This window comes from Oncorhynchus masou, chromosome 24, assembly GCF_036934945.1.
Source record: "Oncorhynchus masou masou isolate Uvic2021 chromosome 24, UVic_Omas_1.1, whole genome shotgun sequence".
NCBI classification, from domain to species: Eukaryota; Metazoa; Chordata; class Actinopteri; order Salmoniformes; family Salmonidae; genus Oncorhynchus; species Oncorhynchus masou.
In genome coordinates, this window is record NC_088235.1 from 96,487,683 (window position 1) to 96,502,098 (window position 14,416).

The window sequence follows — 14,416 nt, forward strand, 5'->3', positions numbered from 1 at the left end:
TCACGTTTGGGTCATACGTTAACATAGTGTGTAATTTAGCCTATTAAACACCCAAAAACATGTTTCAAGTGAGATTTATGCAGGTCTTATGCAAAAAAAGGAAAAGATTGCCTACCTCACCGGTATTTTCTTTTCAGAAAAAAAGTAGTGTAGTTACAGTAGTTAGCTGACCACTACATGGCAAAAAAGTTATTAAAACTACTGAAAACACTACCTAGATTTGAATTTAGTTCAAATACCACCAAGCTACTGCACAATATAGTTAAATTACCGCAACACTGGTAAAAGGTGAATTCAGTATTTGTTAGGGTTTCCCAGCTCTGTGAATTGTGGTCTATGAGCAGATGTCAACAACATAACATAAAGAAGACACAGCTATACACATGCTTTTAATCATGAAAAAAAAATGGATACTGATGTAACTACTGAATAAAACTGCCATTCAACATTTTAATCTCACATGTGTAATGTGTTGTCAACTGAGTGCTGCATAACTTGTCTCAGTAGGTCCCCTGGTGGCCAATGATGGCCTATGAGCTTTTTCCCACACTGTATTTCCAAAACGATAATTATTTTTTGAGCCTTAACGGTCGCCATATGATTGTGCAACCTGCGCGCGGGATATTTAACAGACGTAAACAAACCACGGAGAAACATGGGAGTTTAGCTAGCTAATCAATTGTTGTAGCAACTGTCATGTATATTTTGTCAACTTAACTATTCATATACAGCAGTTATCATATCCTAACCAGCCCATTGATCACCAGAGACGAGGAAAATGGTAAGTAGTTCGTCGCTAATACGCTTGTTGTCGAAGCAGCAGTTGCTAGCTCGCTAACGTTAGCTAGTTAGCGCAGTGCATAGCCAGAATGTTGAATACAATTCAATTTGATCTCACTCTACCGGTTTCCTTGGTGGTTGGTCCTTATGCAGCGCGGAATTTTAGACACCATATCCACAATAATCCAAACTGCGAACAGACTGGTTTTCTGAATGGTTCTCTATTTCCTCACCTGACAAATCCCTTTTGTCTCTACTTCACCTCATGTCAACAACAAAAGTCCTACATGTGCGCCATATATATGCATGAGGCTTGTGGGGGAAAATTTATTTTGACATAAGGAGGAGCAGAGAGAAAATGATTTGTGACATTAAATGGTCTACTCAAATGTGTATTATGTCATGACAGAGGAGAAGCCTAGCACCAAGCCAGGTTGCCAAAAGGAAGCATGGAGGAGATTCGTCCGAGGATGAGGATTGGAATCCAGAAGAAGATGTATGTTATGTTTGGGTTGATCAGATACTCATCCATTTTGACTATGATGTCCTACTTATATTTCACTGTCAAGCAGATAGGATAACACATGTTGTTTCAGACCAAAATAAGGAAGGGAGGAAATGAAAGCAGAGAAAGCTATATCTCTCCCTTCAGAAAGCCTTTGACACAGTTGACCAACCAGCCTGTATGTGTGGACAGCAATGCACATGTGAGTATGGTCATTTTGAAGCATAAATTAATTTGACAAGTGTGTGGCATGTGCTTACACAAACAATCAGTATAATGCTGCTATAGACATGCCAATCATTTTGAAGTACTTTGTTCATGGATGTATTGTCTTTACAGGAAGCCTTAATTCGAAGTATTCTCTCAAAACCTTTTAAAATACCCATCCCCAATTACACAGGTAAGTAAATATGTCAAATCAATGTTGCTACCCTAGGTCTTCTCCACATGTCTCTATATGACTATCTTTAGGAACAGTCTCAGTATATTATGCTACGTAATGGATCTATATATTACAATGGTATTGTGTTTGTTCTATAGGCTCTTTGGGGATAAGAGCACTAGGACTGAAGCGTGCGGGGGTAAGGAAGTCTCTTCACGACCCATTTGAAAACGGTGCACTGGTCCTCTATGAGCCTCCAGTGCTGAGCGCTCATGAGCTGATAAAAGCAGAGAAGTGAGTTCATCTCAATATTTAGGGAGGGATTAGAAAATGTTGATGTGAAGTCCGTAGCACAATTATGGTAGGGAGAGATTAGGAAAAACATTGTGATGTGAAGTCAATAGCTCAGCTACTGTCTCAGATCGTTATAAAGATCAGACTTTTGGTGATAACTTTGCACAAAATGACATGTTGTAGTAGAAGTTTATTAATATGTCTCTCTGTGTGCAGAGATAAACTGCCTGTACATGTTGTCGTGGATCCAGTCCTTGGAAAGGTCCTCAGACCACATCAGAGAGAGGTACAGTCTCTTTGTAAATCTTGATACTTTTCTGTGTCCCAAATGGCACCTTTTTCCCTATATAGTGCACTAGTTTTGACCAGGGCCCAGAGCACACTTCATTGTATTTGTGTATACGTTTGTTTCTAATAACCAGATTTTGTTGTATTCTGTCAGGGAGTGAAATTCCTGTGGGACTGTGTGACCGGGAGACGTATTGCCGACTCGTATGGCTGCATCATGGCTGATGAGATGGGGCTGGGGAAAACCCTGCAGTGTATTGCCCTCATGTGGACCCTGCTGCGCCAGAGTCCTGATGCCAAGCCTGAGATAGACAAGGCCATTGTTGTTTCACCCTCCAGTTTGGTTCGTAACTGGTACAATGAGGTGGGAAAGTGGCTGGGCGGACGCATCACACCGGTGGCCATCGATGGTGGATCCAAGGAGGAGATAGACAAAAAACTAGGTAGGTTTGTTTTGACCATTAAGCATTATTCCTGTCGTGGCAATACTTTTAGCAGTGGCATGGTTGTTCCCAGGTCTCCCTGGGGAAACGGTGACAATTGTTACTTAGTGGACTATTTAGGCTAAATAAATAAGAATAATGTAAACCCAGTTCAATGTTAACATTTTATGTGCTTGACAGTGAACTGGGTTTATGTGCTTGACAGTGAACTTCATGACCCAGCATGGCTTGAGGGTTCCTACTCCAATCCTGATCATTTCATACGAGACGTTCCGGCTTCATGCTGAAGTTCTACACAAAGGAAAAGTGGGACTTGTCATCTGTGATGAGGTACCGTGACGTGGAGATATAGGCCAATATTCACAATGTGGTGCTGATCTAGGATCAGGTCCCCACTTATTAATTACCGATCCTAGATCAGCACTCCTAATATGTTTTATGAACACAGGTCCTGGTTTTTAGACTTCTGCTTAGGTTTTGGATTGATGTTATCCTCAAATGGACCATATACAAGTAGTAATAGTAGTAATATATTGTGTTCATTTCCAGATTTGATTTAACGTGGTTATGCCAATAACACCTTGTTCCTTGTGCACCCTGTAGGGTCATCGGCTGAAGAACTCGGACAACCAGACGTACCAGGCTCTGAATGCTATGAGTGCCCAGAGGAGGGTGCTTATCTCAGGCACTCCCATTCAGAATGACCTGCTGGAATACTTCAGTCTGGTGCACTTTGTCAACGCTGGCATCCTGGGTAAGCTGACACTACATGGAGGCAAATGGACAAAATACTATAAAAAGTTGATGTGAAAATTTCTAAGGTATGTATGCTTTCTGAATAGACGGAGAGACATGTTAAATGAGGTCGGTTAGATCTCCCCTTCTCTGCCTTCTAACGGTCCTCCTGTGGTTTCTTTCCCTTCTCAGGAACAGCCCAGGAGTTTAAGAAGCGTTTTGAGCTCCCCATCCTGAAGGGTCGTGATGCAGACGCCAGCGACAAAGACAGGCAGGCTGGAGAGGAGAAACTCAAGGAGCTGATCAGCATTGTCAATGGGTAAACCTCACACTTTGCTGAAGACTTAATAGTTTACCTACAACACAATGGACATCTTTATGGTCATGTGTATTTTCAGACTATCTGCCTAATATATCTTAGCTTGGCTGAAGCGCAGACCCACATGGTACACTGTGAGCAAGTCTGTCGCTTTAGTCAGGCAAAACATAACTACTTAATATGTCCGGGACAATACCAGTTCGTGATACTCGTTAGTAATCGTGGCAAGGAAGCAAAACATGAAACTTTAGGAAAACCAAAATCCTTATGTTGTCATCCAGACTCCCATTTTATTTATTTTCTATAGCACACTATATTTTACATACAGTAGGTTTTTAAAGGGCCAGAGAGTTTGGTCTGATTCGTGTTTTCATTTTTACCATGGAAACACTTTTGTGATACTGGTATCGTCACAGCCCTATACTTAATATTTTTCTCTCCTTGGTGGTTTTAGATGCTTGATTCGGAGAACCTCAGACATCCTCTCAAAGTATCTTCCTGTTAAGATCGAGCAGGTCGTCTGTTGCAGGTCACTCTTCCATTTTCATGTATTTTTTCATTTTGAGATTTTATTATATGTATTGATTGCAACTGACCACTGAGAATGGTATTTCTGATGGTAATTAACAGGTGTGTTTAGTGTCACAAATAATGGTGTCGTGGTTCCACTAATTGCAAATGTATACTACCTGAAGTCATTACAGGCGTATAGGGACCCTTGAATATACAAGTTAATTTGTGTTGGACTACTATAGAATAAAAATAAGTTGATGTTGGATAGTAAACACTACCAAAAAAGCCTTGGGCAACCAAACTTCCAGAAGTAATCAAGGCACTCTCATTTAGTGGAAAGATTTAAAAGCCTGTATTGTTCACAGCTTAATATTTGTGTGTTCTCTGCAGGCTGACCCCCCTCCAGTCAGAGCTGTATAAACTGTTCCTGAGGCAGGCTAAGCCCTTACAGACACTGCAGCAGCAGGGCAAGATCAGTGTCTCCTCTCTGTCCTCCATCACCTCTCTCAAGAAGCTCTGTAACCGTAAGTGTCCAAACGACAACAAATCAACTGGTGCTTTCTTATATGTATTGTCTTTATTTTATTATTAGTGACGTCCTCCCATGTACATTTCTGTCCTGACACAACTTGTTTTTGTTGTTGTGTGTGTGGATATCCATTTGTTAGCTGTTTGGTTTTGCGTCAGTGTTTGTTGGTCTGTTGTATTGTGACTTCTTTCTCCTTTGCCTCCCAGACCCGGCTCTCATCTATGATAAGTGTGTGGAGCGAGATGAGGGCTTCGATGGGGCCCTGAATCTCTTCCCTACAGGATACTCCACCAAGGCTGTGGAGCCACAGCTTTCTGGTAAGAACACATTATTTCCATTTTGGAAGGATTAGGGACAGGTAACACTTAGAACTCGCAGATATAATTCATTACATTATCCCCTTATAAATAACAATAAGGCCTGAGGAGTGTGGTATATGGCTAATATTCCACAGCTAAGGGCTGTTCTTACGCACAATGTAACGCGGAGTGCTTGGACACAACCCTTAGCCATGGTACATTGGCCATATACCCCAGAGGTGGCTTATTGCTATTATGAACTGGTTACAAACAAAAAAAGTGTCATGCCAATGGTATACAGTCTGATATACCACGGCTTTCAGCCAATCAGCATTCAGGGCTTGAACCACCTGATTTTATAATGAATTATAATCACTCCATTGTTAATATGGGATGTATAATGACGTTGATCTTTCCTCCAGGTAAAATGCTGGTTCTGGACTATATCCTGGCCATGACCAGAAGCACCACCAGTGACAAAGTGGTGTTGGTCTCCAACTACACACAAACACTGGACCTCTTTGAGAAGCTCTGTCGAACTCGAAGGTAAGAAAGGAACTGACACAGGAGCTGTCACATCCATTGTTTTCAGTTATTCTTGAAAATGAACTTTGAGAATGGAAAGAAACCACTTTCTTCTTTTGATCAGATACCTCTACGTTCGGCTTGATGGCACAATGTCCATCAAGAAGAGAGCAAAGATAGTGGAGAGGTTCAACAGCCCATCTGTAGGTAGTGAACATGTTGTAAATGACATCTTGCTATAAGAGTTTGTTTGATCACAAGTATTTACATGATATCTCTCTCACTCAGAGCCCAGAGTTCATATTTATGCTGAGCAGCAAAGCTGGGGGGTGTGGCCTGAATCTGATTGGTGCTAATCGCCTGGTGATGTTTGACCCTGACTGGAACCCAGCCAATGACGAGCAGGCCATGGCTCGAGTCTGGAGAGACGGACAGAAAAAGACCTGCTACATCTACAGACTGCTTTCAGTGAGTAGAACAGAGAATGACTAGAGTATCATACTGAAAAGTGGTATCAATTCATTCATTTGATTTATATCACTTTTCCAAGTGCTTGGGGAGGGAGGGGAGACTCGCCTCGGTATGGAGCATGGTGGTATTTGCAATTGAACTATCAAAATGGTGTTTTAAGTCACGTGTATGACTGACAGTTGCTCTGTGTGAATGTGTGTTCCTGCAGACAGGGACAATTGAGGAGAAGATCCTTCAGAGGCAGGCCCATAAGAAGGCTCTGAGCAGCTGTGTGGTGGACGAAGAGCAGGATGTGGAGAGACACTTCTCTCTGGGGGAGCTACGAGAACTCTTTCATCTCAGTGAGGAGACCACCAGTGACACGCATGACAGGTACACACACGACCGGTACAAACACAGTTCGCAGCAGTAGGCAGAGCCCATTGACAGTAATTTAAAGATGGTTGCGGTCAATTCTTGGATGTCGTTACATCCTCCCTCTTTGGAAGAGTTCACTAATGTTAACTATTCTGTCTCCTGTGCCCCTGCCAGGTTCCGCTGTCGGCGCTGTGTGAATGGGCGACAGGTGCGGCCCCCTCCTGAGGACTCTGATTGTACCTGTGACCTGTCCCAGTGGCAACACTGCTCTGACAAGAGGGGCCTGAGAGACCCCATACTGCAGGCCTCCTGGGATGCTGCCATCTCCTTTGTCTTCCACCAGCGCTCCCACGAGGACCAGAGAGGGGTCGTGTGACAGCCAGGCGGTCTGAGACAACCAGGAGTCATGAACCAAGGACGGCCAACCAGCACGTAGGCGCAACGTTACTGGACAAGAGGGCCCAGGGCCCTGTGCTGTCTGGAATCCTTGGGATGTCCGTACCCTAAACCGCTACCCCTTTTAAATGTCAATGTGGGAGGGATGTCCCAAGGACCCAGGATTGCACGGACCCTAGGAAAACAGACATGCTATCTTATGATGGGAATACTACTTATCGTGATGGATTCACGGCTGAGTTCCCCCATACTCTTTTATAAGGGTGTGTAACAGAGTAATAACCATATTGAAGACCATTTTCTTCTTATGAAAGGCAATCCTACCTGCAATTGTCCACACCTCTCTTTACAGTCTTTTGGGTTGTACCCACAGTGTAAATGTTATTGTTTTCTGTTAAATCGTATACTTTTTTCCCCTTGATAATGAAAATGTTTTGTAAAGAACTGACAATTTCACTAATGTCAGGATTTATTGAACCAGGACAAGTGTTAGCAATTCAACAAGATATTAATGAAACAATTATTTAAGGGCTGCAGATGCTGCATTAAACATGACAATATGTCAACAATAACATAGATGCTGAGTAAAGGGTAACAAACAAACATTGGTGAGCTGAACAATATAAAGGAAATGGTGCATTTTTGTTTTTCACACAATTAGGATACAAAGTTCATTATTATTTCAGAATTTGAAACGCCAAATAAGGCCACTTAATATTAGTTATTTTTGGCTTCAGGCATGCAACAGTCTTGACTAGGGTTGTAAAGGAAGGGTATACTACTGGATGTATTTCCAGTTTACCAGTGAACTACCAGAATGTTGGAGGATTCTACGTAATCTAATCTATCAAGACAGCGAGTGGCACTTTTGCGTATTTAAGACTTGTACAGGTGCATAATAACCTCTGGCCCTTTGTGTGGCCTTACCACATGTAAAATATTTTATAGAGTGACAGTTGTGAAACATTATCCTAAATATAAACCATTGGTGTTTAATATGAGAGTTTCAGCATTAAATATATATTTCTATATTTACAGTATTTCTTGCCAATGTTTTGGAGTCTAACTGGCGGCAGTTGTTGTGAAGAAAATCAGTGGGAAGAGTTGCAGAGTTAACTGAAAATAATGCCATTGGTGATGAGATGCTTCCCCATCCCCCATTAATTAGGCTTTTCTCTTGAACCATGTGGTCTCTGTACTAGAAACTCATGGGCACATATATATATATATATATATATATATCAGCAAAAAAAGAAACAGTCAACTGTGTTTATTTTCATCAAACTTAATGTGTAAATATTTGTATGAACATAAGATTCAACAACTGAGGCAAACTGAACAAGTTCCACAGACATGTGACTAAAAGAAATTGAATAATATGTCCCTGATCAAAGGGGGGGTCAAAAGTAACAGTATCTGGTGTGGCCACCAGCTGCATTAAGTACTGCAGTGCATCTCCTCATGGACTGCACCAGATTTGCCAGTTCTTGCTGTGAGATGTTACCCCACTCTTCCACCAAGGCACCTGCAAGTTCTCTGACATTTCTGGGGGGAATGGCCCTAGCCCTCACCCTCCGATCCAACAGGTCCCAAACGTGCTCAATGGGATTGAGATCCGGGCTCTTTGCTGGGCATGGCAGAACACTGACATTCCTGTCTTGCAGGAAATCATGCACAGAACGAACAGTATGGCTGATGGCATTGTCATGCTGTAGGGTCATGTTAGGATGAGCCTGCAGGTAGGGTACCACATGAGAGAGGAGGATGTCTTCCCTGTAACGCACAGCGCTGAGATTGCCTGTAATGACAACAAGCTCAGTTCGATGATGCTGTGACACACCTCCCCAGACCATGACGGACCCTCCAAATCAATCCCGCTCCAGAGTACAGGTCCTCAGTATAACGCTCATTCCTTCGACGATAAACGCGAATCCGACCATCATCCCTGGTGAGACAAAACCACAACTTGTCAGTGAAGAGCACTTTTTGCAAGTCCTGTCTGGTCCAGCGTTGGTGGGTTTGTGCCCATAGGTGACGTTGTTGCCGGTGATGTCTGGTGAGGACCTGCCTTACAACAGGCCTACAAGCCCTCAGTTCAGCCTCTCAGGCTTTGCGGACAGTCTGAGCACTGATGAAGGGATAGTGTGTTCCTGTTGTAACCCGTGCAGTTGTTGCCATCCTGTACCTGTCCCGCAGGTGTGATGTTCGGATGTACCGATCCTGTGCAGGTGTTACACGTGGTCTACCACTGCGAGGACGATCTGCTGTCCATCCTGTCTCCCTTTAGCGCTGTCTTAGGCATCTCACAGTACGGACATTGCAATTTATTGCCCTAGCCACATCTGCAGTCCTCATGCCTCCTTGCAGCATGCCTAAGGCATGTTCACACAGATGAGCAGGGAGGGACCCTGGGCATCTTTCTTTTGGTGTTTTTCAGAGTCAGTAGAAAGGCCTCTTTAGTGTCCTAAGTTTTCATAACTGTGACCTTAATTGCCTACCGCCTGTAAACTGTTAGTGTCTTACCGACCATTCCACAGGTGTATGTTCATTAACTGTTTATGGTTCATTGAACATGCATGAGAAACAGTGTTTAAACCCTTTACAATGAATATATCTTTGAAAGACAGGGTCCTGAAAAAGGGATGTTTCTTTTTTTGATGAGTTTATTTATATATACACATAATTTAGTATGATTTAGATTATCCATTGAAAGTAAATGTTAATCCAGGACTAGGCTTAATCTGGGTCTGGGAATCTATAATGAAATGCTAGGTTATCAGTCACCTGAGTGGTGTGTGGGCCGGGGGATGCTTCTCATTGGGACTTTGTGGAACTCTGCTCCAGAGTGCATCTCCATGGAGAATGACCTGAGGGGTTAAGAGGACATAACATTTGGTGCCAGCTGTAATAAAATTAAAATAAAACATAATATATACTACATGGCCAAAAGTATGTAGACAACCCCTTCAAATTAGTGCATTCTACTATTTCAGCCACACAATCTCATAGACAAACATTGGCAGTAGAAGGGCCTTACTGAAGAGCTCAGTGACTTTCAACTCGGCACAGTAATCGAATGCCAACTTTCCAACAAGTCAGTTCGTCAAATGTATGCCCTGCTAGAGCTGCCCTGGTCAACTGTAAGTGCTGTTATTGTGAAGTGGAAATGTCTAGGAGCAACAGAGGCTCAGCCACAAAGTGGTAGGCCACACAAGCTCACAGAACGGGATCGCTGAAGCGCGAGAGTTCCAAACTGCCTCTGGAAGCAACGTCAGCACAAAGACTGTTCGTCGGTAGCTTTATGAAATGGGTTTCCATGGCCGAGCAGCTGTACAAAAGCCAAAGATCACCATACGCAATGTCAAGTGTCGGCTGGAGTTGTGTAAAGCTCGTCACCATTGGTGCAGTGGAAACACTTCTCTGGAGTGATGAATCACGCTCCACCATCTGGCAGTCAGACAGACGAATCTGGGATTAGTGGATGCCAGGAGAACGCTACCTGCCCGAATGCATAGTGCGAACTGTAAAGTTTGGTGAAGGAGGAATAATGGTCTGGGGCTGTTTTTCATGGTTCGGGGTAGGCCCCTTAGTTCGAGTGAAGGGGAAAATGTAACGCTACAGCATACAATGACATCAGATGATTCTGTGCTTCCAACTTTGTGGCAACAGTTTGGGGAAGGCGCTTTTTCCTGTTTCAGGATGACGATGCCCCCGTGTACAAAGCGAGGTCCATACAGAAATGGTTTGTTGAGATCGGTGTGGAAGAACTTGACTGGCCTGCACAGAGCCCTGACCTCAATCCCATCTTACACCTTTGGGATGTTCGGCTGCGAGCCAGGCTAAATCGTACATCAGTGCCCGACCTCACTAATGCTCTTGTGGCTGAATGGAAGCAAGTCCCCGTGACAATATTCCAACATCTAGTAGAAAGCCTTCCCAGAAGAGGAGGCTGTTATAGCAGAAAAGGGGGACCAACTCCATATTAATTCCTATGATTTTGGAATGAGATGTTTGACGAGCAGGTGTCCACATACTTTATAATAATAACAAATTGTTAATTAAGATATTTAGACTTTCATAATTGTATCCTCTTAAGGAATAGTCACTGAGGCTCAGTAAATCTGAATTTCTTCATTGGACCAAGTACAATTAATTGACTAATTAGGGTTGGGTACTAGCCAATTCATGTATTGTAAATGCATTTACAAACACACCACAATTAGCTAAAATTGCTGAGAGACACTTACCAAGAGTTAAATAAAGTTTTAAAAAAAGAAAAAAGCTTTCTTGTCCAGTACATCGTGATGACTGACCGTTGAGGCATATCTTATTCAAGCATAGGTTGGTAGCACCTTATTAAATGGAAAAGTGACCAAGTCGGAACATTTTGGCGAACTCCTGGCAGACTTGATACAAGCTATTATGTAATGATGTAATTTTTCACTGGATCGGTCTGAACCTTTGCACACACTGCTGTCATCTTGTGGACAACACCTAGATTACACCTATAATCCTTTCTCAATGTATGGCTTTTCTCTTGCTTTCTCTCGCAAGATGATGTAACAAAAAAAATAAACACTTTTTTTGTTTGTATTATCTTTAACCAGGTCTAATGTGTGAAATTAATGTAGTTGAATAACATCTCCACAAACTTCAAAGTGTTTCCTTTCAAACGGTATCAAGAATATGCATATCCTGGCTTCAGGTCATGAGCAAGAGGCAGTTCGATTTTGGTATGTCATTTTAGGGGGAAAAAGGTGTCTAGTCCTTGGCAAGGACAGGCTCGTGGTAATGGCTGGAGCAGAGTAGTGGAATGATATCAAACACATGGGTTCAATGAATTTCACCACTGAATACCTCAAAATAGATAACTAGTTTGCCATTTAATTGCAAAATATCTCTTCTTCAAATTGATGTTTTGTGGACGTCCGGTTCGTCCTTTCTGTCCAATCGCACCAACCGCCGGTGTGTAGCTTGAACCGCATGCGCAGATTTGTACCAGTCAAAAATCCTTAGCGGTTTATTTGGCTAACAAGTGAATACTTCCTCGTATTTTAACTTTTCTTAGTGGTTAGAGATGGCCGCTAGATATGATAGAGCTATAACAGTATTTTCCCCCGATGGACACCTGTTTCAAGTGGAATATGCACAAGAGGCTGTGAAAAAAGGCTCTACTGCGGTGAGTGTTATTACTACTAGCTAAGTTAGCTAGCTAGCCAATTTAGCAAGGCTAACGTTGTCTTTAGTTACTTTTCACTCTCTTGCATTTGTCATAACGTTACTTCATTTGCTTTGTGAATTTGCGCTGACAATTGATAGTTGAATTAGCTAGATAAGAGGATTATTCAATATAGCTAACTTGCTAGCAACGAGATACACATTCAGCGGGGACAGCATGACTTGCATGTAATTGCTAACCTACCAACTAGCCCAGCTAGCTAGCAAACATGTTTTGTTCAACGTTGTCTTTATTGCAGTCGCAATGCGCATTTCAGAACATGGTAATATGCTGACTAATCATTGTTATTTTGTGCAGGTGGGCATCAGAGGGAAAGACATTGTCGTTTTGGGTGTTGAGAAAAAGTCTGTAGCTAAACTCCAGGAGGAGAGGACTGTACGCAAGATATGTGCACTTGATGATCATGTCTGTATGGCATTTGCAGGTAAGACGATCCATTTACTCACACACCCAGTCCAAACCACCTGTTATCAGTCTGATTCGCCTAGTTAGCTAGTTTTTATTGAGCCTTTCTGTAGTTCTCACTTGTTTTCAATAAACTTTGATTTGATTTCAGATGCAGAACTGGTTTTGTTAGTTGAAAAGCAGGTATTTTGTGTCAGTTTTCAGTAAAAGGCTTGAAATGTAGAATGTTGTGACTCAGACATTGGCCCTCTCTTCTGTCCTTCCAGGTCTGACGGCCGATGCTCGTATCGTTATCAACAGAGCCAGGGTGGAGTGTCAGAGCCACCGGCTTACTGTAGAGGACCCTGTTACTGTGGAGTATATCACACGCCACATTGCCACACTCAAACAGGTAGACTGCATGCAAAACACACTGGTATGAACATGCTTTACTGCCATAGAAATGAATGTTTCTTGGTAGTGGTAGTCATCCTGGTTTCATTCAGTTTTCTTCCATTGGGTGCCTAATGAACATGATCCAGGCAGTCTCTCACACAGTCAAACCCATTGAGTAAGGGTGTGAGTCTCTTTCTTTATCCCCCCTTCAGCGCTACACACAGAGTAATGGACGCAGACCCTTCGGTATCTCTGCTCTGATCGTGGGCTTCGACAACGATGGAACCCCACGACTCTACCAAACGGACCCATCTGGAACATATCATGCCTGGAAGGTGTGTAACACTGTCCTCTCTTATGTATAGTAGATCACACTCTGCTATCCTGCAAAATGGGTAGAAAACATAACACACAGGCCCGCACACTAATGCTGGCATTATCCAGTCTGTTTGGTAAATTGTTCACTTTGGGGGTGTGGTTTATTCATTTTCTATGTGTAACCTCTCTCGACCTTCTCCCCTGCAGGCCAATTCTATCGGTCGCAGTGCAAAGACTGTCCGGGAGTTTCTGGAGAAGAACTACACAGACGAGGCCATCGCTACTGACAATGAGGCTATAAAGCTGGCCATCAAAGCCCTGTTGGAGGTAGGCTAACATAAGGCACTAACAATTGCTTGATTCACACTAGAAGGCCAACAAGGCAAGCTGTACTAGGCTGGTCTGATTACCCATCTACCATAGTTTCTGGAAATGAAAATATCTGAGCCGGGAACAATATGGTTCATGTTGACCCTATAATGTGAATTGGGCAACTAAGTCACTAATGGGGGTTGATGGTAATGAACATGCTTACCTCCTGAACCTATGCTTACAGGTTGTTCAGTCAGGAGGAAAGAACATTGAGCTGGCAGTGATCAGGAGGAATCAGCCACTGAAGGTACAAACACTAAAAGCAGTTAACTGAACAATTCATTCTCATTTGAAATCATTACTAATTCCCTGTTTTGTACATCTTTATCAGCTTTTGGAGTCTAAAGAAATTGAAACCCTTGTGGCTGAAATCGAGAAGGAGAAAGAGGAAGAGGCAGAGAAAAAGAAGCCGAAAAAATCTACATAAATCAAACTAGTCTGTCGCATGACCTGTTTTCAGTTTGTGTGAGGATAGGCTTCAATAAGGGTGAACACAAACACCCCCTTTATCCTAGACACAGACTCGTCTCCATTTTATATATTTTGTTCTGTAATGCGGCTACTACTGTTGTTTGCACATTATTCTGACCCTGTACTGAAGCATTTGACTCAAATAATGCTTTTATAAATTGAACTTTGAATAATAAAGATTGTGATTTTATTTGTGACTGCTCAAAGGTGTATCATTACCATTTTGTAAAATAACTGTACAATAACTGTTACTCTTAGGCATTGTTGACCTGATGGGATAATGAGATGTGAGTGCAGTGCATTCTTATTTGATAACATAGGAAATATAATAGAACCAAGAGATGCAAATTTTCATTATGGATGATTGCAAATAGTACTGCATTGGGCAATTTCGTTTTGT

At 42.5% G+C, this 14,416-nt stretch overlaps 2 protein-coding genes across 2 annotated transcripts; both read left to right on the forward strand.

The window, feature by feature from the left end:
* The first annotated feature begins 616 nt into the window (after window positions 1-616).
* rad54l (RAD54 like) lies at window positions 617-7,867 on the forward strand. Its single transcript, XM_064935778.1, has 18 exons — window positions 617-781; window positions 1,190-1,276; window positions 1,377-1,487; window positions 1,625-1,685; window positions 1,826-1,961; window positions 2,178-2,247; window positions 2,404-2,692; window positions 2,898-3,022; window positions 3,296-3,446; window positions 3,620-3,746; window positions 4,201-4,275; window positions 4,650-4,783; window positions 4,995-5,105; window positions 5,510-5,633; window positions 5,737-5,815; window positions 5,901-6,080; window positions 6,292-6,455; window positions 6,615-7,867. The coding sequence occupies exons 1-18, from the start codon at window positions 779-781 to the stop codon at window positions 6,814-6,816; spliced, it is 2,229 nt and encodes a 742-aa protein (XP_064791850.1). The 5' UTR covers window positions 617-778; the 3' UTR covers window positions 6,817-7,867.
* A 3,913-nt stretch (window positions 7,868-11,780) lies between these two features.
* LOC135513085 (proteasome subunit alpha type-7-like) lies at window positions 11,781-14,206 on the forward strand. Its single transcript, XM_064935779.1, has 7 exons — window positions 11,781-12,015; window positions 12,373-12,499; window positions 12,747-12,871; window positions 13,068-13,190; window positions 13,381-13,500; window positions 13,730-13,792; window positions 13,877-14,206. The coding sequence occupies exons 1-7, from the start codon at window positions 11,914-11,916 to the stop codon at window positions 13,970-13,972; spliced, it is 756 nt and encodes a 251-aa protein (XP_064791851.1). The 5' UTR covers window positions 11,781-11,913; the 3' UTR covers window positions 13,973-14,206.
* The last annotated feature ends 210 nt before the right edge of the window (window positions 14,207-14,416 follow it).

Coding starts and splice junctions, on each gene's coding strand:
- rad54l (XM_064935778.1), top strand. Junction 5,816..5,900: donor AGAGGTTCAACAGCCCATCT/GTAGGTAGTGAA, acceptor TCTCTCACTCAG/AGCCCAGAGTTCATATTTAT. Junction 6,081..6,291: donor ACATCTACAGACTGCTTTCA/GTGAGTAGAACA, acceptor GTGTTCCTGCAG/ACAGGGACAATTGAGGAGAA.
- LOC135513085 (XM_064935779.1), top strand. CDS start 11,914: ATGGCCGCTAGATATGATAGAGCTATAACAGTATTTTCCCCCGATGGA. Junction 12,500..12,746: donor TGTCTGTATGGCATTTGCAG/GTAAGACGATCC, acceptor CTGTCCTTCCAG/GTCTGACGGCCGATGCTCGT. Junction 13,793..13,876: donor GGAGGAATCAGCCACTGAAG/GTACAAACACTA, acceptor CATCTTTATCAG/CTTTTGGAGTCTAAAGAAAT.